Source organism: Gorilla gorilla, chromosome X (assembly GCF_029281585.2).
Source record: "Gorilla gorilla gorilla isolate KB3781 chromosome X, NHGRI_mGorGor1-v2.1_pri, whole genome shotgun sequence".
NCBI lineage: Eukaryota > Metazoa > Chordata > Mammalia > Primates > Hominidae > Gorilla > Gorilla gorilla.
Window position 1 is genome coordinate 80,246,288 of NC_073247.2, and position 25,706 is coordinate 80,271,993.

Consider the following 25,706-nt stretch of genomic DNA (forward strand, 5'->3'; position numbering starts at 1 on the left):
AAACCAGTGGAGCACAGACATGGGTCAAGCGCTGGTGAACATATGCTTTTGACACATTAGAGACTTTTTTGATCATGGATGATGAACATATACCAGATTTTTCAAGTTTAAAGGATGAAACTGCTTATTGGAAGGAAATGTCCTTGAAGTACAAACATAGCTTCCAGGAAGCTTGAGATGAGCTAGTTGAATTTCAGGAAGGAAGCAGAGATTTAGAAGCAGAGTTGGCAGCACAATTAGCACAGCCTGAACAAAGAAATAGAGACTTGCAACTTTATAGCCAAAGTCTGAAATATGAAGTGGAGGCATTGAAGGAGAAACCAGAACATCAATATGCACAGAGCTACAAGCAGGTCTCAATATCAGATGATTTAAGTCAGATGTGGGCCATTAAGGTGTGGTTGCTTAAGTATGTGAGAGAGCTGGAACAGGCCAATGATGACCCGTAGCAAGCAAAAAGGGCAATAATAGTTTCACTAAAAGACGTTGTTTTTGTTTTGTTTTGTTTTGTTTGAGACGGAGTCTCGCTCTGTCGCCCAGGCTGGAGAGCAGTGGTGAGATCTCGGCTCACTGCAACCTCCACCTCCCGGGTTCGCTGTGTTGACCAGGCTGGTCTCGAAGTCCTGACCTCAAGTAATCCACCCGTCTTGGCCTCCCAAAGTGCTGGGATTACATGTGTGAGCCAACACACCTGGCCTTCACTGGAAGACTTTGAACAAAGGCTAAATCAGGCCATTGAACGGAATGCATTTTTAGAAAGTGAACTTCATGGAAAGGAATGTTGTCGGTCTCTGTACAGAGGTTAAAAGATGAAGCAAGAGATTTAAGGGCAAGAACTAGCAGTTCAGGAAAGCGAGTAACCAGAAAGTTGGCTCCTACTTCTCCAACTCTAGATGGTGAAAAGATAGATTCCACTGTCCAGGGATCACTCGTTTTGCCAGCCACTCCTATTGGCAAAGGAAAGAAAAACAGTTTTCCTTCCTGAAAGCTACACTAAGTGGTTTTGGTACTAGTCCACTAACTCCTGCTGGGCTATCAGCATTAACGACCATGGGGGATCTCTTAGGAAAATTAGGGACTTTACAATCCTAATTAGCAGCTTGCAGAAATTTTGCAAAGGACCAAACATGAAAGTCCTATATTTCAGGAAATGTTAACAGTGGGGTGCTGAATGCCAATTGCACAAGAGTCTCCCAATCAGATGAAGGGCAAGAAAAAGGCATATTTCCGGCCAGGCAGTAATCCCAGCAGTTTGGGAGGCCGAGGCAGGTGGATCACTTAAGGTCAGGAGTTCAAGACCAGCCTGGCCAACATGGTGAAACCCCATCTCTGCTATAATTACAAAAATTTGCTGGGCATGGCGGTGGGCACCTGTAATGCCAGCTACTCAAGAGGCTGAGGCACAAGAATCGCTTGAACCCAGGAAGTGGAGGTTGCAGTGAGCCTAGATAGCACCACTGCACTCCAGCCTGGGTGACAGAATGAGACTCTGTCTCAAAAGAAAAAAAAAAAAAAAGGCCAGGCGCCCTGGCTCATGCCTGTAATCCCAGCACTTTGGGAGGCCAAGGCAGGCAGATCACTTGAGGCCAGGAGTTCGAGACCAGCCTGGGCAACATGGTGAAACCTTGTCTCTACTAAAAATACAGAAATGAGCCTGGTGTGGTGGCGCATGCCTGTCGTCCCAGCTACTGGGGAGGCTGAGGCAGGAGAATTGCTTGAACCCAGGAGGCAGAGGTTGCAGTGAGCTGAGATTGTGCCACTGCACTCCAGCCTGGGCGACAGAGTGAGACTGTCTCAAAAAAAAAAAAAGTCACATTTCCTACATTGTTCATAATGCAGTAAACGGCTTTAATCCAGCTCCTCCTTCTCGTGGTCTGCACTCCTCATGCCTGCTGCCGGCACCGGGTATGCTGCCTTTCAGTGTGAGTGCTTGGCCTCCAAGTGGGGGCTCTTGCCCTCCTCCAACAACCCAATACACCCATGCCTCACCCCTTGGTGCTGGGGCCCAGCCCCATGCCCCTCCAACTGCCTTCCCACCACTGGCAGGGGACTGGCTGCATGCAGCGGCGGCTGCTGGGCCCTGCCTAGCCCCAGGACTCTGCACAATATCAATACTGGCTATTTTCTCTTCTTACCATAGTGAAGTTGGCTTCATATGATTGCACTTGTGTGGGTCACAAGGTGATGCATCTGTGTATTACTTGGTCACTGGATGGAGAAGTACCCATTCATCACACCTGCTTCATAGCCCCCACTCTGCTGTACTGACAGGATTTAGTTGTGTTAGGACATTGCAAATCTTCTAGAAGTTCTCCACCAAATCAGGTCAATGTGTGCCTTCTTTCTGAGCTCCCACTCAAGCATCTTCAGTGCTCATGATCATGTGTCCCCCAACTCCACCCCTCACTGTTCGGGCCTGTTTCTGGCAAAAAGTCAGGAAGTTTACTGAATTAGAGAAAATTTTCTGGACCTTCTGATTTTACTTAAGCAGTTACCATTCCATGGACTTGCCTCCCAAAGCAGCAAAATGCCTGTCAGAGCCCCAGATGGCAGGAGCCTCTGGGGCCTGGGCACACAGACTAAGCCTCTGTGCTGTCTTCTTCTCTGTGTGCCTCAGCCTCGGTGGGTGGAGAGCTGGCAGGCAACCTCTCACCAGCTTTCCAATCCTTCAGGTCTATGACATCTTCAGACCTTTTTTCTCCTCTGAGGGCTAGCCCAGTTAGTTTTGGAAGAGTTGAGTAGCCTGACTCCAGGGCTGGCTGGTGCCAGCTCCTGGGGGGCGGACTCACCAAAAGTGGTTGTCTCTGTGCATTGCTTGATCACTGTCATGCTGCATTTAGTGTTTACATTTGCTTCATTGTATTGGGTTGGTGCAAAAGTAATTGCGGTTTTGCCATTACTTTTAATAAATGAAATGCATTTTTAGAAAGTGAACTTCATGAAAATGAATGTTGTTAAACCAAACACCGCATGTTCTCACTCATAGGTGGGAATTGAACAATGAGAACACTTGGACACAGGAAGTGGAACATCACACACTGAGGCCTGTCATGGGGCGGGGGAAAAGGGGAGAGATAGCATTAGGAGATATACCTAATGTAAATGATGAGTTAATGGGTGCAGCACACCAACATGGCACATGTATACATATGTAACAAACCTGCACGTTGTGCACATGTACCCTAGAACTTAAAGTATAATTTAGAAAAATATAAAAAAGTCAAAAAAAGTCTCAAATAATTAAATAAAGTCCTCCAGTATTTCTCATCCTCAAAAAAAAAAAAAAAAGAAAGAAAATGAATGTTGTTGGTCTCTGTACAGAGTTTAAAAGATGAAGCAAAAGATTTAAGGGCAATTACTGTCGCACCAACCTAATACACAGGTTTGTAAACATGACTAAGATATTTATATATAACTTGTGTTTTATAGATTTTATTTATTCAGAACTCATACGGCATGTTAATGACTTACAATAGTGTCCTACTCTGGGCAGCTGTGTAGGATCATAACACGGTTAAAAAAATACTTCCCTTCAAAAAAAGTCTATTAGTGTAGATACCATAAATTTCATAGAAAAAAAAGAGGAACAGAGTTGGAGAACTGACATTTTCTGATTTTAAAATTCACTAGAAAAGTACAACAATGAAAACTGTGTTGTTTTGGCATAAGAATAGACATATAGATCAATGGAATTTAATCGAGAGTTCTGAAATAAACCTTTACTTTGATGGTCAGTTGATTTCAACAAGGATACCAAAACAATTCACGGGGGAAAATAAGTAGTGTTTTCAACAAATGATGTTGGAATAACTGGATATACAGCTGCAAAAGTTGAACTTAGACCTTATCTTATACCATATATGAAAGTTAACTCGGCTGCCCCGTCTGCGAAGTGAGGAGCACCTCTGCCTGGCCGCCCCGTCTGGGAAGTGAGGAGCACCTCTGCCCAGCCGTCCATCATCTGGGATGTGAGGAGCGCCTGTGCCCGGCCGCCCTTCATCTGGGAGGTGAGGAGCACCTCTGCCCGGCCGCCCCATCTGGGAAGTGAGGAGCGCCTCTGCCTGGCCACCCTGTCTGGGAGGTGAGGAGCGCCTCTGCCCGGCTGCCCCCTCTGGGATGTGAGGAGCACCTCTGCCCAGCCATCCCATCTGGGAAGTGGGGAGCGCCTCTGCCCGGCCGCCCCGTCTGGGAAGTGGGGAGTGCCTCTGCCCGGCCGCCCCGTCTGGGAAGTAAGGAGCGCCTCTGCCCGGCTGTCCATCGTCTGGGATGTGAGGAGCGCCTCTGCCCAGCCGCCCCGTCTGGGATGTGAGGAGTGCCTCTGCCCGGCCGCCCCGTCTGGGAGGTGTACCCAACAGCTCCGAAGAGACAGCGACCATCGAGAATGGGCCATGATGACGATGGCGGTTTTGTCGAGAAGAAAAGGGAGAAATGTGGGGGAAAGGAAATATCAGATTGTTACTGTGCCTGTGTAGAAACAAGTAGACATAGGAGACTCCATTTCGTTCTGTACTAAGAAAAATTCTTCTGCCTTGGGATGCTGTTAATCTATAACCTTACCCCCAACCCGGTGCTCTCTGAAACATGTGCTGTGTCAACTCAGAGTTAAATGGATTAAGGGCGGTGCAAGATGTGCTTTGTTAAACAGATGCTTGAAGGCAGCATGCTCATTAAGAGTCATCACCACTCCCTAATCTCAAGTACCCAGGGACACAAACACTGTGGAAGGCCACAGGGACCTCTGCCTAGGAAAACCAGAGATCTTTGTTCACATGTTTATCTGCTGACCTTCTCTCCACTATTACCCTATGACCCTGCCACATCGCCCTCTCCGAGAAACACCCAAGAATGATCAATAAATACTAAAAAAAAAAGAGCTTATCAATCAGAAAAAAAAGAAAGTTAACCCAAAATGGATAATAAACCTAAAAGTAAGTGCTAAAACTATAAAATCTTCAGAGGAAAATATAACTGCAAATCTTCATGACCTTAGATTAGGTATGATACCAAAAGCACAAGCAACAAAAGATAACCAATAAATCAGGATTCATCAAAATTAAAAATTAAATATCAAAATTAAAAATACTGCCATGTTTTATATGTGTCTCTCAAAAGTTTATGTGTCAGAAACTCTTTTTTTTTAGACAGAATCTCACTCTGTCGCCCAGGCTGGAGTGCAGTGGTGCCACTATGATTCATTGGGCTCACCTGGAATTCCAGGTGTCAGCCACTGTGCCTAGCCTATGTATTGGAAACTTAATCCTTCTTCCCTCGTGAATGGATTAATGTCACTATCATGGGAGTGGGCTTGTTATCATGAGAGTGGCTTTGCTATAAAAGCAAGCTTTCTGTGGCCTCTTGCTCTTGTCCTCTAGCCATGTGATGCCCTCTGCCATGTTATGACACACTAAGAAGGCCCTCACCAGATGCTGGTGCAATGCTCTTGGACTCCCTAGCTTCCAGAACCATGAACTAAATAAACGTATTTTCTTTATAAATTACCCAGTCTGTGGTATTGTTATAGCAACAGAAAACGAACTAAGATAGATACTATAAAGAAGTTGAAAAAGCAACCCACAAAATGAGAGAAAATATTTGCAAAGCGTATTTCTGATAAGAAACATGTACCTATAATATATAAGGAACTCTTAAAAACTCAACAATAAAAAGACAACTCAATTTAAAATAGGTAAAGGATTTGAATAGATATCTCTCCAAAGAAGCTACATAAATTGTCAATAAGGAAATGAAAAGATGCTCAACACCATGTAATTGTGATATCTGTGACATTTGTGAAATGCAAATCAAATCCAAAATTATATATCACTTCACATCCACTAGGATGGCTATAATTAAAAATATATGCAATAACAAATGTTGGTAATGATGTGAAAAAAATTGAAGGCTTCATACATTGCTAGTGGAAATGTAAAATGGCATAGCTATTTTGGTAAATGGCTTGAAAGTTCCTCAAAAGGTTAAACATGGAGTAACCATAAGACCCAGCAATTTCACTCCTAGATACATACTCAAGAGAAATGAAAACTTATGTCCATGTACTACATGCAAAAGTTCACAGCAGCATTACTCATAATAGCTGAAAAATGGAAATAACCCAATGTTCATGAGCTGATGAATGGATAAGCAAAATATGGCATGTCTGTACAATGGAATATTATTCAGCTGTAAAAAGGAATTAAATGCTACATTCATGCTATAGCATGGATGAAACTTGAAAACACTATGCTAAGTCAAAGAAGCCCACATATTATATGATTCTATTTATATAAAATGTTCAGAACAGGCAAATGTATGGAGACAGAAAATAAGTTAGTAGTTTCCCAGGGCTGGTGGTGGGCAATGGGGGATTTGAGGATGATGGTTAAGGGGTGCAGAGCTCTTGTCTGGGACAATGAAAGTGTTATAAAATTGATGATTGTGGTGATAGATGCATATCTCTGTGAATATATCAAATATCATTCAATTGCACACTTGAAAGGAGTGAATCATAGGACATGTGAATTATATCGCAATAAAGCTGTTACAAAACACCTAAAGTTTCATTTATTTGCTTAGTTTTTCCAGGGAAAACATCAAACTCAGAATTAATTTGTTTTTTGAGACAAGGTTTCATTCTGTTGCGTAGGCTAGAGTTCAGTGGTGCAATTGTAGCCCACTGCAGCCTTAACCTCCTGGGTTCAAGTCATTCTCCCACCTCAGCTTCCTGAGTAACTGGGACCACAGGTACGCACCACCATATTTGGCTAATTATTAAGTTTTTTGTAGGGACAGGTTCTTGCCATCCTGCCCAGACTGATCTCAAGCTCCTGGATCAAGCAATCTTCCTGCCTTTGCCTCCCAATGTACTGGGATTACAAGCATGAGCCACCACACTTGGCCCTGAAGTTTTTCTTTTTCTCTTTCTTTCTTTCTTTCTTTCTTTCTTTCTTTCTTTCTTTCTTTCTTTCTTTCTTTCTTTCTTTCTTTCTTTCTCTCTCTCTCTTTCTTTCTTTTTCTTTCCTTTTTTTTTGTGACAGGGTCTCATTCTGTCACCCAGGCTAAAGTGCAGTGGCATGATCACAGCTCACTGCAGCCTCAACCTCCCTGGGCTCAGGTGATCCTCCCACCTCAGCCTGTGGAGTAGCTGGGACCACAGTCACCATGCCTGGCTAATTTTTTGTATTTTTTGTAGAGATGGAGTTTCGCCGTTTTTCCCTGGCTGGTCTCAAACTCCTGAGCTCAAGCAATCCATCTGCCTCAGCCTCCCAAAGTGCGGGGATTATAGATGTGAGCCACCATGGCTGGCCCCGCTGAAATTTTTTTTTTTTTTTGAGACGGAGTCTTGCTCTATCGCCCAGGCTGGAGTGCAGTGGCGCGATCTCGGCTCACTGCAAGCTCTGCCTCCCAGGTTCACGCCATTCTCCTGCCTCAGCCTCCCAAGTAGCTGGGACTACAGGTGCCCGCCACCACGCCTGGCTAATTTTTTATATTTTTAGTAGAGACGGGGTTTCACCATGTTAGCCAGGATGGTCTCAATCTCCTGACTTCGTGATCCGCCCACCTCGGCCTCCCAAAGTGCTGGGATTACAGGCTTGAGCCACCGCGCCTGGCCTGAAGTTTTAATAAAGCTATTTTCAGACATAAAGCCACTGAAATAATTCATTTCCAGTAGACCCACACTACAAAAAATATTTTAAAAATTTCTTCAAGTGATAGACAAATGGCACCAGTTGGAAACCTGGATCTATACACAGAACACACAGGAATGAAAAGCATTAGAAAGGGTAATTACATGTGTGAATAGAAAGACCTTTCTTTCTTATTCTTTAAATAAAATAATAAGTGTTAAATAAAATAATAACAAAAAACTTAATAATTAGCCAAAAATGGTGGTGCGTACCTGTGGTCCCGGCTACTCAGGAGGCTGAGATTGGAGAATGACTTGAAGGCTGCAGTGAGCTACAATTGCACCACTGAACTCTAGCCATGGCTGGGTAAGGTGGCTTACCTGTAATTCAAGCACTTTGGAAGGCTTGAGGTGGGAAGATTACTTGAGCCTAGTAGTTTGAGACCAGACTGGGCAATATAATGAGGCCCTGTCTCTACAAAATACATATATATATAGTATATATATACACACACTATTATATATATACTATATATATATAATATATAGTATATATATAATAGTGTGTGTATATATATACTATATATAATATATAGAGAGTATGTATATATATTATATATAGTGTGATATGTATATATATTATAATTATACACACATTATATATTATATACATACTATACTATATATACATACTATATATACAGTGTGTGTATATATATTATATATATACTATATATTATATATATATAGTGTGTGTGTGTATATATATTATATATATACATTAGCCTGACATTGTGGTGCGTGCCTACAGTCCCAGGTACTTGGGAGGCTGAGGTGGGAGGATTGCTTGAGCCCAAGAGGTCGAGGCCGAAGTGAGCCGAGATTGTACCACTGTACTCTGGCCTGGGTGACAATGTGAGACCCTGTTTCAAAAGAAGAAAAACAGCAACAATGTATGACAGAGTTTATAACATATGTAGAAGTAAAATGTATGACAATAAGGGCACAAAGACCAGAAGGGAGAAATGGAAGCATCCTCATACTGGTAAATACAGGTCTCATACTGTGAATCTAACAGCATAAATCATTTGAAGGTAGACTGTGATATATTAAAACTGTTTAACATAAACCCTAAAGCAATCACTATACCAACACAACAAAGAGTTATAGCCAATAAATTAACAAGGATAAAAAAATGGAATGATTGGGGCCAGACATGGTGGCTCATGCCTGTAATCCCGGCACTTTGGGAGGCTGAGGCTGGTGGATCACCTGAGGTCAGGAGTTCGAGACCAACCTAGCCAACATGGTGAAACCCCGTCTCTACTAAAAATACAAAAATCGGCAAAGGGTCGGGTGCCTGTAGTCCCAGTTACTTGGAAGGCTGAGGTGGGAAGATTGCTTGAACCTGGGAGGTGGAGGTTGCAGTGAGCCGAGATCATGCCACTGCACTCCAGCCTGGGTGACAGAGTGAGACTCCATTTCAAAAAACACAAACAAAAAAAAATATAGAATGATAAGAATAATAAGAAAGTCAGAAAAAGAGATGAAGGGCAGCAGAATCAGATGGAACAAATATAAAACAAATTGCAAGATGGTATATGTAAATCTAATCATGTCAATACTCTTTTTAAATGTGAATAGTCTAAACATATCCATTAAAATACAAACATTATTTGGATAAAAAAGTAAGAATCAACGATATGCTGTCTATTAGAAACTCATTTTAAGTACGAAGATCTAGCCTGGCACAGTGATGTGCACCTGTGATTCTAACTACTTGGGAGGCTGAGGAGGGAGGATTACCTGAGCCCAGGAACTCAAGACCAGCCTGGGCAACACAGCAAGACCCCATCTCAAAAAAAGTTCTATTATATGAAAAGTAACATGATAGCAAAATATATACTATGCAAACACGAATTATGCTGGATTATCTACATTAATTTCAGAAAAAAGTAGAGTTCAGAGCAAGGGCTATTATTAGGAACAGATATTACATAATAATAAAAGGGTGAGTTTGGTTCCTTCAAACTATGAGGCAAAACTGATAGATCTAAAAGAAGCAATATAACAAAAATAAAAGGAGCAATAGATAAATCTACAGGTATAGTTGGAAACTTCAACACTCCTCTCTCAGTAATTGATAGAACAAGAAGGCAGAAAATCTGCAAGAATACAGATAACATGAAGTACATTATCAACCAACTTGACCTAATTGATAACACTCCACCCAACAACAGCAGAAGAGACACTCTTTCCAAGTGCACTTGAGTCATTCACCAACACAGACTATATTCTAAGTCATAAAACAAACCTTAACAAATTTAAAAGAATATAAGCCACACAAAATATGTTCTCAAACCAGAAGGAAACTAAATAAGAAGTTGATAACAAAATGATACCTTGAAAAATTCCCAAATATTTGGAAACTAAACAGCATACTTTTTTATTTTATTTTTATTTTTATTTTGTTTTTGAGACAGGGTCTCATTCTGCTGCGCAGGCTAGGGTGCAGTGGCGCCATCATAGCTCACTGTAACCTTGAACTCCTGGGCTCAAGTGATCCACCCACTTCAGCCTCCAGAGTAGCTGGGACTACAGGTGTGTGAAACTATGCCTGGCTAATTTTTCAATTTTTTGTAGAGATGGGGGTTTCTCCATGTTACCCGGGCTGGTCTCGAACTTCTGGGCTCAAGTGATCCTCCTGCCTCGACCTCCCAAAGTACTGGGATTACAGGCAGGAACAACCGTGTCAGACCGGTTTCTGCATTTTTAAGGTCTGTAAAAACCCAAAACAAAAAGACATAAAAGAATAATATGCAACAGAGACAATTGATGGTCTACATAACCTAAAACATTTACTATCTAGCCTTTTACAGAAAATATTTGGCAACTTTTGATTTAGAGGACTGATTTTCTGACAGTTGTTTGTTTTTGAGACGGAGTCTCACTCTGAAGCCCAAGCTGGAGTGCACTGGCACGATCTCAGCTCACTGCAACCTCGCTTCCTGGGTTCAAGCGATTCTCATGCCTCAGCCTGTGGAGTAGCTGGGATTACGGGATGCCCCACCTCACCCAGCTAAGCTTTGTATTTTTAGTAGAGACAGGATTTTGCTATTTTGGCCAGGCTGGTCTCGAACCCCTGACCTCAAGTGATCCGCCCGCCTCGGCCTCCCAAAGTGCTGGAATTACAGGAGTGAGTCATGGTGCCAGCCTGATTCTCTGACAGTTTTAAAGATATTTTTACATAGTCATTGTTCTGATGAGTTTTCCTAAATTCTCTTGGGTCAGTTTGAACACTTAAATTTTTCTAAGAAACAGTCTATCTCCTTGATGCTTTCAAACTTATTTGCATAGATTTGTACATAGCACTTTCATGTAAATTAAAAATAAAAACCAATTTTCCATTATTATTCTTGGCCTAAATTTCTTTTATTATTATAATTATTATTATACTTTAAGTTTTAGGGTACATGTGCACAATGTGCAGGTTTGTTACACATGTATACATGTGCCATGTTGGTGTGCTGCACCCATTAACTCATCATTTAGCATTAGGTATATCTCCTAATGCTATCCCTCCCCCCTTCCCCAACCCCGCAACAGTCCCCATAGTGTGATGTTCCCCTTCCTGTGTCCATGTGTTCTCATTGTTCAATTCCCATCTATGAGTGAGAACAAGCGGTGTTTGGTTTTTTGTCCTTGCGATAGTTTACTGAGAATGATGGTTTCCAATTTCATCCATGTCCCTACAAAGGACATGAACTCATCCTTTTTTATGGCTGCATAGTATTCCATGGTGTATATGTGCCACATTTTCTTAATCCAGTCTATCATTGTTGGACATTTGGGTTGGTTCCAAGTCTTTGCTATTGTGAATAGTGCTGCAATAAACATACGTGTGCATGTGTCTTTATAGCAGCATGATTTATAGTCCTTTGGGTATATACACAGTAATGGGATGGCTGGGTCAAATGGTATTTCTAGTTCTAGATCCCTGAGGAATCACCACACTGACTTCCACAATGGTTGAACTAGTTTACAGTCCCAGCAACAGTGTAAAAGTGTTTCTATTTCTCCACATCCTCTCCAGCACCTGTTGTTTCCTGACTTTTTAATGATTGCCATTCTAACTGGTGTGAGATGGTATCTCATTGTGGTTTTGATTTGCATTTCTCTGATGTTCTTGGCCTAAATTTCAATTTCATCTTTACCACTAACCAAATTTCCGAGCAATTTGGAGCAAATAATTTACCTCTTTGGAGTCTCATTTTCTTGCAAAATGGGAATAAGAATAAAACCTACCTCATAGAATTTTTGTGAAGATAAGGTACAAAAATGTACTTGCAATTAGTTTGTAAAATAGTAGAGTTCATACAGATGTTAGTTAATATTTTTAATCTGCTTAAATGCAGTCATTTCATGTATGTGAACTTTTCCTTTTAATCTTGAGATGTTATCCTTGAGTGGGAAGATATGGGATCAGACCTAGTATATAAGTGCCTTAGATAATACAGTTGATTGTGAGGAGAAATGGCAGAGAATGTGCTTATGGATGCTAACAAGTGGGTACATGTGGTGGTCAATAGAAGGTCTCTTTGGATTGCTTTTATTTTCTCAGTGAAGTAGGGGGCAAAGTTTTCATCTGAAATTCAGGATTGGAGAGGAGACATTGAAGTTTTGAGGAGAAAGAAGGTATGATATAATCTTTAGGTGAGTGGGCAAGTAAATGGACTTAAGAAATTTGTGTGATCACCAGGCAGCATTAAAGGTCTATGAAGCTTTGTGGTCCCTTAAAGTGAGACCAGTCAGCAAAGTTGTATGTTTTGCTCTGATTACATTTAGCTGATGATGCAAACACCAAGTATACAGAGTGTTGGGTTTAACCAAGTCTGTACTCTTGCCAAATGAGTGCAATAAAAGCAAAAGATGGGTAAGGGAGTTGAGAATGTTGCAAAGAAACAATTGTGGTGATTGCCAGTGGAGTTTAAACTGAATAAAGAGAAAAAAGTGGACATCAGGGGGATGAAAGACAGTAAAACTGTGGCAAATCAGCGGATTGTAGGTCTCAGTAGGATCGAAGTGTAGGCGTGAGTTGGTCTTGTCTCTTTCCCTGAGCTTTTATTGCTTGCTTTTTCTTAGACCTCGTTTCACATACATTAAAGCTTTGTGCTTTTCTGAGAATCCACACATGGACAGAGGTAGGAAATGATTTGGAGGGCTGGACTGAAGAATTAACTATCTTTTAAATTTGTGTAGGCTGGGAGCAGTGGCTCACACCTGTAATCCCAGCACTTTGGGAGGCCAAGACAGGAGAAGCACTTGAAGGCCTGAGTTTGAGGCTGCAGTGAGCCTCAAAAAAATAAATAAATAAATAAATACACACATACATACATACATACATACATACATCTGCATCCAAGTAGTTCAGATATTAGTGAGTCATCTACTCATCCTAAGGGACTGCATGCAGTGTGTTAGGAACTCAGTGGCCTCTGCTGCCCTTGGTCATGCCCACTCACAGGATTCTCTGTTCCCAATCTTACTAGAGAGGAAGCTTTAAAATGATTCCCGTGTGGTTCATCTTTCCTTCCTTTTTTTTCCTTTTCTTTTTTATTTATTTCTCTTTCTCTTTTTTCTTTTCTTTCTTTCTTTTTTCTTTTCTTTTCTTTCTTTCTTTCTTGAGTTGCTCTGTTGCTCAGGCTGGAGGGCAGTGGACTCACTGCAGCCTCAACCTCCTGGGCTCAAGCAATCCTCCTGCCTCAGACCCCCAAGTAGCTGGGACTGCAGGCACCTGCCACCAGGCCCGGCTAATTTTTGTATTTTTTTTATGGATATGGGGTTTTGCCATGTTGCCCAGGCTGGTGTCGAACTCTTGGCTCAAGTGAGCTGCCTGTCTCGGCCTCCCAAAGTGCTGAGATTACAGGCATGAGCCACTGCACCTGTGGAATTTGTATGCTTATTCACTACATCAAAAACACCTCGTGTGGTGTTTTTTATATTAAAGTTTACCTCAAACTTTAACGTGGGAAGCATGGGAAGTATTGAGTTGCTGTTGCCTACTCCTAAGGGTATCCTTTCCTTGCTATTCTTCCTCTTTCCTTGTCAGGTTCGTCCTTCTCAAGAAAGCGATGGGGGAGGGGTGGAAAGTAGGAGTGTGTAGTACAACAGACACACTGCTCTTTGCACTGTGTGTCATTTTAATGGCAACCTAACTGCGTAGGTTTTGTTTGCTTTTCAGAAGTGCACTTTTTAGATGAACTCATTCAGAACAAACATTGACCATACATTCGTCCACAGTGGCACCATGTTCACCTTTTTTTCAGTTACAAAAAGGGGAGGCATTGCTGCCAAGAAGCAAGGTAGTGAAGGACCAGAAAAAAAGGCAGAAGGAACAACAGAAAACAGCAGGGGAAGGAACACCTCCTGTTGGCTAGCTACATACGTTCACCACTCAGTTTATCCAAGTTCCATTTCACTCCTCGGCTTCCCTCAGCCCCTTGGCCTGACTTTGCTGACAGAATAGTTTTATGTCACCTTCCAACTGCCTGACCCCAAGGCTTTCCATCTCAATTCATGGGCCTTGCTTTCTCCAATCCATCACTAGCAGTGTGGGTTGATTTTGTCTTACTCAAAAACGAAAACATTCTGGCCAGGTGCAGTGGTTCACACCTGTAATCCCAGCACTTTTGGAGGCCGAGGCAGGAGGATAACTTGAGGTCAGTAGTTCAAGACCAGCCTGGCCAACATGGTGATACCCCATCTCTGCTAAAAATACAAAAATTAGCCGGGCTTGGTGGCACGCGCCTGTAATCCCAGCTACTCAGTAGGCTGCCGCATGAGAATCACCTGAACCTGGGAGGCGGCGGTCGCAGCGAGCTGAGATAGCACCACTGCGCTCCAGCCTGGGCGACAGAGAGAGCCTCTATCTCAAAAAACACACACAAAGAAACAAAAACAAAACAAAAAAACCCCACATTCTAACAACAGACACAGAACACTTAACTGCATATTTTTATATAACTATGTGTTCTCAATTTTTACAACAAATGTAATTTTTTTAGTTTAAAATTTTATTTATTTTTAAATATTTTTATGTAAGAAAAAGTAAAAGTTCTTGTCCTACCATCTTTGTGTGGTATCTGTCTGTCTGTCTCTCACACAGGTCACTCAAGTTAATGGGAAAGAACAGGAGGCCAAATTCTGAAGTTATAAATAATAGAAAATAAAAGATCTTCTGTCTTCAGTGAGGGAATAGATGAGAGTATGGAAGGGCAAAATCGGGTGGGGAGGGGCAGCAGACATGTGTTTCTTATTTTTTTAATATTTATTTATTTATTTATTTATTTATTTATTGAGATGGAGTCTTACTCTGTTACCCAGGCTGGAGTGCAGTGGCTCGATCTCGGCTAACTGCAACCTCTGGCTCCTGAGTTTAAGCAATTCTCCTGCCTCAGCCTCCTGAGTAGCTGGGATTACAGGCACACACAACCATGTCTGGCTAATTGTTGTATTTTTAGTAGAGATGGGGTTTCCCCATGTTGGCCAAGTTGGTCTTGAAATCTTGACGTCAGATGATCCGCCCACGTCAGCCTCCCATAGTGCTGGGATTATAGGCATGAGCCACCACACCTGGCCAAACATGTGTTTCTATTGTAAATATTAATAGCTAACATTTAACTCAGTCCTCACAACTCTATTAGGCAGCTATTGTTATCTCCATTTTACCGATGATGAAACTGAGGCATGGAGAGATTTAGTAACTTGTCCAAAATGACATGATTTACTAACGATGGAGTTGAGTTTCAAACCTAGATAGTCTGGTTCCAGAGTTTGTGTGCTTATTCACTACATCAAGCTGCCTCTTTGAAAATGTAAAGATAAAAAGTAAAGAAAAATGAAAGTAAAATTGCTTCCTTGACACTCCTACTACCACCACTATTTTTCAGATAACTGTCGCCTTGCGTTTAGAGTAGGCATCAAATACCTTTCAAGCCCTGCCTTGTATTCTTTCCATCTACCACTATGTAGGCAGGTTCAACCTGACAGTACTTGCCTGTACTGTGTTTTATCTCACAGAAGTCCACAGGCTTCTTCTTGCCTGTGGGAACCTGTTCTAATATTCTGAAGCATGCACAAGTCTGGAGGTGAAAGGGAATTAACACTGCACATAGTGACTCCTGACCAATGGGATACAGGAGCTGTAGAGAGACTCCTACTCTTCTGTCCCTCCAGTGGACAACTGTGAATTGCATTCTACATGGCTCCTCAGTGGGATTGACCCCCAGGTGCCCAGCTGGAAATATATTCTTTTAACGACTTTCCTTCCTTTTCTGCTTCAGACTTTCATGTTCTGCACTCCTGTTACATGGGATGACTTTCCAATATCAACACCAACATGAAAGTCCTTGTCTCAGGCTCTGCCTTCTGGAGGAAATCCAGGAATAGACAGACAACTGCAGCAATAAGATACATTTTACTTTATTGTTGGCATTTTACTTTCTCATATATTTTCTCTTTCAAGCCCCCCAAAATTCCTTTGAATTAAGTTAGTACTGATATATTCCCATTTTTTAAAAATAGAGACAGAGTCTCAGCTCACTGCAACCTCCACCTCCCGGGTTCAAGCAATTTTCCTGTCTCAGTCTCCTGAGTAGCTGGGATTACAGGTGCCTGGCACCACGCCTGGCTGATTTTTGTATTTTTAGTAGAGACGGGGTTTTACCATGTTGGCCAAGCCATGTTGGCCTGACCTCAAGTGATCCACCCGCCTCAGCCTCCCAAAGTGCTGGGATTACAGGTGTGAGCCACCTCGCCCGGCCTGATATATCCTCCCCTGCCCCCCAACCATTTTTTTTTTTTTGAGATGGAGTCTCACTCTGTTGCCCCAGGTTAGAGTGCAGTGGCACAATCTTGGCTCACCACAACCTCTGCCTCCCAAGTTCAAGTGATTCTCCTGCCTCAGTCTCCCAAGTAGTTGGGATTACAGGCGCCTGCCACCAAGCCTGGCTCATTTATTTTTATTTTTTGTATTTTTACTAGAGACAGGTTTTCACTATGTTGGCCAGGCAGGTCTCAAACTCCAGACCTCAAGTGATCCACCCACTTTGGCCTCCCAAGATGCTGAGATTACAGGTGTGAGCCACCGTGCCCAGCCTATATCCCCATTTTTAATGAAGAGATTCATATTGCTTTTTACAATATATGTGATGACTGGTTTTTTTTTTACATTTTTAATTTAATTTAATTTTTTTTGAGACAGAGTCTTGCTCTGTCGCCCAGGCTGGAGTACAGTGCCATGATCTCAGCTCACTGCAACCTCTGCCTCCTGGGTTCAAATGATTCTCATGCCTCACCCTCCCAAGTAGCTGGGACTACAGGCATGCACCACCACACCTGGCTAATTTTTGTATTTTTAGTAGAGATGGGATTTCACCTTGTTGGCCAGGCTGATGTCAAACTCCTGGCCTCAAGTGATCTGCCTGCCTTGGCCTCCCAAATTGCTGGTATGAGTGAGCCACCATTCCTGTCCTTCTTTTTGTTTCTTTTTTTTTTTTCTTTTCTTTTCTTCTTAATTCACAGAACGTGAAAAGGGCATCCTTAGCACTTGGACTTTTGTTCTCATCTTTTTCTTTTGGTAGCAAGATGGTTGTTGCATTCTTGCATCTCCAGATATCATGTCTATATTCAGGACAAGAAGATTGAGAGGAGTAAGCCATGCAAGCTGAGTGTGTGTCCTCTATTTAATAAAATAATTGCTTTCTCAGAAACCTGCCCATGTACAGGTCTGTTAAAGAATAAGGGGGACATGGATATTGGTAGGAAAATTCAATTCTTGTGTGTTCATTAGTCCTTCTATTTACATAATATTTATTACATAAATAGTATTTTTATAAGCTGCTTTTCTTTTTTAATGTACCACTCACATATATCTTAGTCCATTTAGTGTTGTTATAACAGAATACCCGAGACCAGGTAGTTTATAAAGAAAAGAGGTTTATTTGGCTCATGATTCTGGTGACTGGAAAGTTCAAGATTGAGCTTCTGCATCAGATGAGGGCCTCAGGCTGCTTCAACTCACTGTGGAAAGCAGAAGGAAAGCCAGTGTGTGTAAAGAGATCACATGACAAAAAAGGAAGCAAGGGTGGGGAGGTGACAGGCTCTTTTTAACAACCAGCTCTTGTGAGAATTAACAGAGTAAGAACTCAAGCGCCCCAAGAGAGGGTATTAATCTACTCATGAGGAATCCACTGCCATGACCCAAACACCTCCCACCAGGTCCTATCTCCTAACATTGTCACACTGGGGATTAAATTTCATTTTTTTCTTTTCTTTTCTTTTTTTTTTTTTTTTTGAGACAGAGTCTCACTGTGTGGCTCATGTGGCTCAGGCCTGTAATCCTAGCATTTTGGGAGGCTGAGGTGGATGGATTGCCTGAGGTCAGGAGTTCGAGACCAACCTGGGCAACATGGCAAATCCCTGTCTCTACTAAAAATACAAAAAAATTAGCCAGGTGCGGTGGCATGTGCCTGTAGTCCCAGCTACTCAGGAGGCTGAGGCAGGAGGATTTCTTGAACCCAGGAGTTTGAAGCTGCAGTGAGCAGAGATCGTGCTACTGCCCTCCAGCCTGGGTGACAGAGTGAGACTCCATCTCAAAAATACATAATAAAAAAAAGAAAGCAAATCTTAACTGCTCTACTGAAAATGTTCATGGTTTGAAAGAGAGTAATTTATGTGGGCATACACAATTATAAATGTTGTTAGATATACTTGTAATTGAAAAAATAGGCCTGGTGTGGTGGCTCACGCCTGTAATCCCAGCACTTTGGGAGGTTGAGGCAGGTGGATCACCTAAGGTCAGGAGTTCGAGACCAGCCTGGCCAACATGGTGAAACTCCATCTCTACTAAAAATACAAAAATCAGCTGGGTGTGGTGGTGGGTGTCTGGAATCCCAGCTACTTGGGAGGCTGAGACAGGAGAATCGCTTGAGCTCGGGTGGCAGAAGTTGCAGTGGCTGAGATTGTGCCATTGCACTCCAGCCTGGGTGACAGAGTGAGACTCCATCTCAAGAAAAAAAAGAGTTCAACCATTGTGGAAGACAGTGTGGCGATTCCTCAAGGATCTAGGACTAGAAATACCACTTGACCCAGCCATCCCATTACTGGGTATATACCCAAAGGATTATAAATCATGCTGCTATAAAGACACATGCACGCATATGTTTTTCGCGGCACTATTCACAATAGCAAAGACTTGGAACCAACCCAAATATCCATCAATGATAGACTGGATTAAGAAAATGTGGCACATATACACCATGGAATACTATGCAGCCATAAAAAAGGATGAGTTCATGTCCTTCGTAGGGACATGGATGAAGCTGGAAACCATCATTCTCAGCAAACTATCTCAAGGACAAAAAACCAAACACTGCATGTTCTCACTCATAGGTGGGAATTGAACAATGAGAACACTTGGACACAGGAAGGGGAACATCACACACTGGGGCCTGTTGTGGGGTGGGGGTAGTAGGGAGGGATAGCATTAGGAGGTATACCTAATGTAAATGACGAGTTAGTGGGTGCAGCACACCAACATGGCACATGTATACATATGTAACAAACCTGCACGTTGTGCACATGTACCCTAGAACTTAAGTACAATAAAATAAATAAATAAATAAATAAAAGAAAAAAACAGAAAAAGAAAAAAATATTATGGCAATTCCTATTCTGTGAATTTGTTTATATGTTTCACATTGTTTTACCTTTAGAGGTACTTTGGAGTTTTTGTGAATTGCCTAATCCAAAAATATAGCGCACTCTACTTCATCTCATAATTATCTCCTACCCTGTTTGTTAACCGAAAAGGCACCCAGGGAACCTGAATACTGACTGCATCCCCAATCACTTTATAACCTAACCTCCTCCTAGCCCAGTGGCAACGCAATCTTTAGTCAGGGTGCTGAGAAAGCCCAGAGATGAGGTACATGGTAGGAGGTTAGGGAGATTGGTTAGGGAAATCTTCAGTGAAGTGAGAAAGGACTAGGGAATGGGGTAAGGGTAGTTAATTGGGTTGGGCCAAGGCAGGAATGGAGAAGGGAAAGAGGTAGAGGTAAATAGAGAGGTTAGGGAAGGATCTGTCAGTAATTTTTTGAGATTGAAGAGAAGCTATGGTTACACTGGGAAGGGTTAAGTGCCCAGAGAAATGCTATACTTATACAGAGAAGTGCTATACTTTGGAAAAGGCAAGTGCCAAGAAAAGAAAATGCTGAAAGTGGGAAACACGTGTGGAGTTTGTAGGGCTGTACGGTTGCTTGTGTGTTGGAGACTGAGGTTTAAGCTAGTGTTAATGGGTGAGAGTATTCAGTGGGACCAATGGCCTCAGGGAGAATGGAGCTGGCCTTTGTCCCAAGAGGAGGAAGAATCTAAAGACATTTTCAGGCACTTCCAGAACAGTGCTAAATAACAGCGGGGATAAAAGGTATTCTTGCCTTGTTCCTGGATTTAATGGGAATACCAGGTATATCATGATGTTGGTTTTCGTTTGAGACAGATATTCTTTGTCATATTAAGTTGTCAGATTTTATTTGCTAACAGTTTGTTTAAGGTGTTTGTGTGTATGTATGTATGTGTGTGTGTGTATATATATATATTTTTTTTTAAGTTTTTTTTTGAGACAGGGTCTTGCTCTGTCGCCCAGGCTGGAGTGCAGTGGCATGACTATAGCTTATTGCAGCCTTGCCTCCCTGGTTCAAGTGATCCTCCTACCTCAGCCTCCCAAGTAGCTGAGACCACAGGTGTGTGCCACCACTCTCGGCTAATTTTTTGTTTGTTTGTTTATTTGAGAGATGGAGTCTCGCTCTGTCACCAGGCTGGAGTGCAGTGGCATGATCGTGGGTCACTGCAACCTCCGCCTCCTGGGTTCAAGCAATTCTTCTGCCTCAGCCTCCTGAGTAGCTGGGACTACATGGCGCACCCCGGCATGCTCAGCTAATTTTTTTTTTTTGGTATTTTAGTAGAGACAGGGTTTCACCTGTTGCCCAGGCTGGTCTCATACTCCTGAGCTCAGGCGATCTGCCTGCCTCGGCCTCCCAAAGTGCTGGGATTACAGGCATGAGCCACCGCACCTGGCCTCTCAGCAAATTTTTATTTTTATTTTTTTGTAGAGACAGGATACCCTATGTTTATTAACATCCTATTAACCTATGTTGCCCAGGCTAATCTCGAACTCCTCTCTTGGATTCCCAAAGTGCTGGGATTACAGGTGTGAGCCATAATCTAACCATGCCTGGCCTGTAGATATATATTTACATGCAAGATGACACAGTTTTCTTTTTAGTACTATCTTTTTCAGGTGTGGTACCATGTTTATGCTAGGTCCCTGGAATAAATTTGTAAACTTTGCCTTTTCTTCTCTCTTGAACAATTTATATAGTGTAGGAATTATGTGCTCTGTGAAGGCTTGAATGAATAGCCTATGAAACCATCTGGGCCCAGCACTTTGAGGGTAGGAGAAGAGGGGAGATATTTGGCAACTTTTAAAAAACTAATACATGTATATGTTTAAAATTTCAAACTGCTTCACATACAATGAATAGTCTTCACTTGTAAGTCAATCCACCCCTATTGCCAGTTTCTCTCCCCACAGGCAACCAGTTACCGGCTTTTTGTGTAGCCTTCCGGACACAGTCTGTGAATATTCAAGTACAATGTATGGATATCTATCCATTGCCCTTACATTTTTACTCAGTTGATAGCATACCATACAAACTGTCTGCATCTTACTTTTTATGTATGTATGTATGTATTTATTTATTTTTGTGGAGATGGATTCTTGCTCTATCGCCCAGGCTGGAGTGCAGTGGCGTGATCTCGGCTCACTGCAATCTCCTCCTCCAGAATTCAAGAGATTCTCGTGTCTCAGCCTCTCGAGTAGCTGGGACTACAGGCACGCACCACCACACCAGGCTAATTTTTGTATTTTTAGTAGAGACGGGGTTTCGCCATGTTGCCCAGGCTGGTCTCGAACTCCTGAGTTCAAGCAATCTGCCCACCTCGGTCTCCCAAAGTGCTAAGATTACAGGCGTGAGCCACCGCGCCCAGCCAGCTTTTAACATGTGTTTTAAATTTTTCCTTTCAAAATTTTAATGAAATTCCCCACTTTGTTTTGAGTCAATTCTGATCATTTTTCTGGGAAATTATTTCCTTAATATTTCCTGGTTATTTTCATAGAGTTGTATGTTATAGTGTCCTGAAACACAGATTAGCCAACAAAGTTCTCCATACCTATTGACTTAAATATTAATTCCACTTCTACCACTTACAAAGGTTCTAAGTAACTTTGGGCAAGTCATGCAAGTCCTGCTGTATTGTAAATATCCATGATCTGGCAAACAGTAATGACTGTAGGTGTATTAAAGAACTCTGAGTTAGTCTGGCAATTTTTTGAGATACACTTGCAACTAAAAACATAGAATAATTCCTATTTTTGGGAGCTTGTTCCTATGCAGCCCCTTCCTTCACAACCTTCCTTCCTGATTTTCTTTCTACAAAGCATATTGTCTCACACCCAACCAGTACCCTATTAATTAAATGGGGAGAACAGGCATTGGTAGTCTGAAATAATGCCCAACTAACCTGAGCACTGCCTGCCTCAATTGTTCTATGGCCCGTCCTCCTCTTTTTTTTTTTTTTTTAAGACGGAGTCTCGCTCTTACGCCCAGGCTGGAGTGCAGTGGCGCGATCTCGGCTCACTGCAAGCTCCGCCTCCCGGGTTCATGCCATTCTCCTGCCTCACCCTCCGAGTAGCTGGGACTACAGGCGCCCGCCACCACGCCCAGCTATTTTTTTGTATTTTTAGTAGAGACGGGGTTTCACCGTGTTAGCCAGGATGGTCTCGATCCCCTGACCTCTTGATCCGCCCGCCTCGGCCTCCCAAAGTGCTGGGATTACAGGCGTGAGCCACCGCGCCCGGCTGGCCTGTCCTCCTCTTAACTTATCACCAAGGCTACCTTGAAATAAGTGGCCAAGAGGGCCAATAGATGAGGTTAGAAGGGGTAGAAGCGAGGGGCTTGTGGCTAGGGAGAGATAGCTAATTTTGGAGGTTGGCAAGGAAATAGCAGACGTTATCAATGGACTCAGGGAAGTGGGACGGGAGGTGGTGATCTGGTAATCATGGGGTGGGAGGATGAGGTGAGAAGCTCAGGCTGGGGTTGGGGCATTTGTAGATGATATTCCCTTGCAATTATAAAAAGATTTCATGTCTACTGGCTTAAATTTTAATACCACTTCCACCAGTATTTGTGCAAGTACTGAAATTGTGCTTGGTCTGAAGGGGAATTATCGTAAACAAAACAAAACAACAAACACCAAAAAAAAAAAAAAACCTCCATTCGTTTGGAATTTTGTCCCTCCACATTCCACATTCTTCCTCCTTAAATTTACTACTTGGATTGCCTATCCAAAAATATAAAACATTTTTATTTCACAGCCATCCCCTGCCTTGTTGGTTAAATGCTTAACACCACCAAAGGGCACCCAGGTATCCTGGATGCTGATGCTGTCAACAATGGCTGCCCTGTCTGACTACATTTTAGCCTGGGGCCAACGTAAACTGGGACCAGAAATACCTTGAAAGCCCAAAAGGATGAGATAAGGAAAACAGGTTGGGACATGAAGATTATCTTTTGTTTAAGTTATTCTCACAATAGTTACTCTCTTTTAGACCCTGAACATTTTCAGTACTTGCTCCAAATGGTTTAGCAACTTTTGAAGTGGGATTAACAAGTTTGGCCAATGAAGCTTCTTCCCTGCCCACCCCCAGAGGTGCCGGAGAAAAGTAATCCTGGAGGGTCGGCGTGGAGGCAGTAGAGAGGTTTATAAAAGTCAAGGAAGTGGGAAGAGGCTTGCGAGCAGCAGGAGAGGCGCAGAGTCAGAGGGGCAGGGGCGGCGGCGGAGGGAGCAGGAGGTTGGGGCTTGAGCCCGTCATTCCTGCGCACGGAAACTTGAAGTCGCTCGGTAGCCGGGGAAGGGAAGGAAGAGGCAGGCTCTTTCCTAGAAGTGCAGTGATCGAGGGTCTGGCACTCCAAGCCAACTCCTGAGAACGGGAAATGGGCGGGGGTCGGTGGGGTGGAGAGGGCAGCCGTGGTCGCGAGAGCGAAGGAGCGGTCTGAGAATCCGGCTTGAGTGTTAAAGGCTAAGCGTGTCTAGCTGGACCCGTGGCCCCGAAGAAGCGAGACAAGGCGACGCGGAGCTGTCCCTGACACCCCGAGGACCGAGGGACAGCGAAGGGCCGGGGCCGCCGGCCATTGCCAGGCGCCATTAGGTGACGCGGCCGTCACGCGATGACGCGCTGACCGGCAGTGGCCTCCACGTCGCAGGTTCCGCAAAGACCTGTGGGAGCGACCCGGGAGAAGGAGGGCCAAGATGGCGGAAGCGGAGGAGTCTCCAGGAGACCCGGGGACAGCATCGCCCAGGCCCCTGGTGAGCTTGGGATCTGCGACAAAAGGGACCGAGGGTGAGGCAGAGTGCCCCCTAAAGAAGTCGGGGGACGGGCTCGTGGCCTGAGAGCCGGAGCCCCTTCCGCCCGGCAGGCCCTTCCTGTACCCGACGCCAGAACCAGTCCCAACACTGCACCTGTTCTTTGCGCTAACCGCTTTGCCCCCTGCCCTCGTGGTTCCTTCCAGGTCTTTTTGTGAAACTCCGATCTTTCCTTTCCCATCCTCCCAGGTCTCGTCATCGTCCCCTACATTGTGTTAAATGGCGAACTTTAGGTGATTTCTTAAGTTATCTTTTCTTCTGCTGTCCCCTCATTTTATCAAAACCTGTCACCAGCCTTTGTTGAAGGAATAATGAGAGATTGCTTCCCGTGGGACATTAACGTTTTGTTGCTTATAACTTTAGTATTGACTTGTTCAGTGACCCCAGTAGGCCAGGTTTAACCCCTGTCACAGCTCCTTGCCATTCTCTTCACCATACTTGTTCTCCTTTCTTATTTTTTACTTTTTTAAAAATCGAGACAAGGTCTCACTCTGTCACCCAGGCTGGAGGGCAGTGGCGTGGTCTCTGCTCACTGCAACCTCTGCCTCCCAGGCTCACGTGATCCTCCCACCTCAGCCTCCCTAGTAGCTAGGACCACAGGTGCGTGCCACCACACCAGGCTAATTTTTAGTATTTTTTTGTAGAGATGGGGTTTTGCCATGTTGCCCAGGCTGGTCTCGAACTCCTGGGCTCAAGCTATCCTCCTGCCTCGGCCTTCCAAAGTGTTGGGATTACAGGCGTGAGCCACTGTGCCCGGCCATCTTCACTATACTCTCTTGCTCCTGTCTCTGCAAGGGATAGAATTTCCACTGCAAGCCCAAAGTGCGGACAAGTATTTTAAGAACACAGGCTTTGGAGTTAAACTTTACCTGGGATGGAATCCACCCACTTTGTGAGTTTGGGCAAGTCATTTTAGGGAGGGTGTTTCTTCATCTGTAAAATGGAGATAAAAATACCTGCCTCAAAACAGTTTTTAGAAAGATCAAATGGCATAATTTATGTAACGTGTCTAATACTATCAGTACCATGAACTGAGGAGTATAATGAGGTCAATATTCTGCTCCTGTCCCTCTTCTCAATGTGTTTAGTTATATAGTAGTTGCTCAGTAAATGGTTCTTCCCTTTCCTCTTTTTTTTTTTTTCTTTTTCTTTTTTTGAGACGGAGTTTTGCTCTTGTCGCCCAGGTTGGAGCACAATGGCACAATCTCAGCTCACTGCAACCTCTGCCTCTGGGGTTTAAGTGATTCTCCTGCCTCAGCCTCCCGAGTAGCTGGGATTACAGGCGCCTGCCACTACGTCCAGCTAATTTTTGTATTTTTGTAGAGACGGGCTTTCACCACGTTGGCCAGGCTAGTCTCGAACTCCTGATGTCAGGTGATCTGCCCGCCTCGGCCTCCCAAAGTGCTGGGACACAGGTGTGAGCCACCGTGCCTGGCCCCCTTTCCTCTGTTTTGAATTAGCAACTTAACATAGTGAACTGAGCTGGGAGATCAGTGAACTTAATTCTAGTCCTAGCTCTGCTGCTTACTAGCTCCATTTG

The 25,706-nt window shown here is 43.4% G+C and overlaps 1 protein-coding gene and 1 pseudogene across 2 annotated transcripts in view; both read left to right on the forward strand.

Annotated features, from left to right (window-relative positions):
* On the forward strand, positions 1-23,974 carry LOC101146427 (nuclear distribution protein nudE-like 1; annotated as a pseudogene).
* The window catches only part of YIPF6 (Yip1 domain family member 6), a 39,544-nt gene continuing 36,275 nt past the window's right edge, over positions 22,438-25,706 (forward strand). Inside the window, exon 1 of one of the 2 annotated variants that reach the window (XM_019019636.4) lies at positions 22,438-24,109. In XM_019019636.4, the coding sequence (XP_018875181.1) occupies positions 24,053-24,109 (57 nt within the window). In that variant the 5' untranslated portion in view covers positions 22,438-24,052. Of the gene's footprint in view, positions 24,144-25,706 lie in introns of both variants that reach the window. The other variant, XM_055376795.2, reaches the window with a different exon arrangement.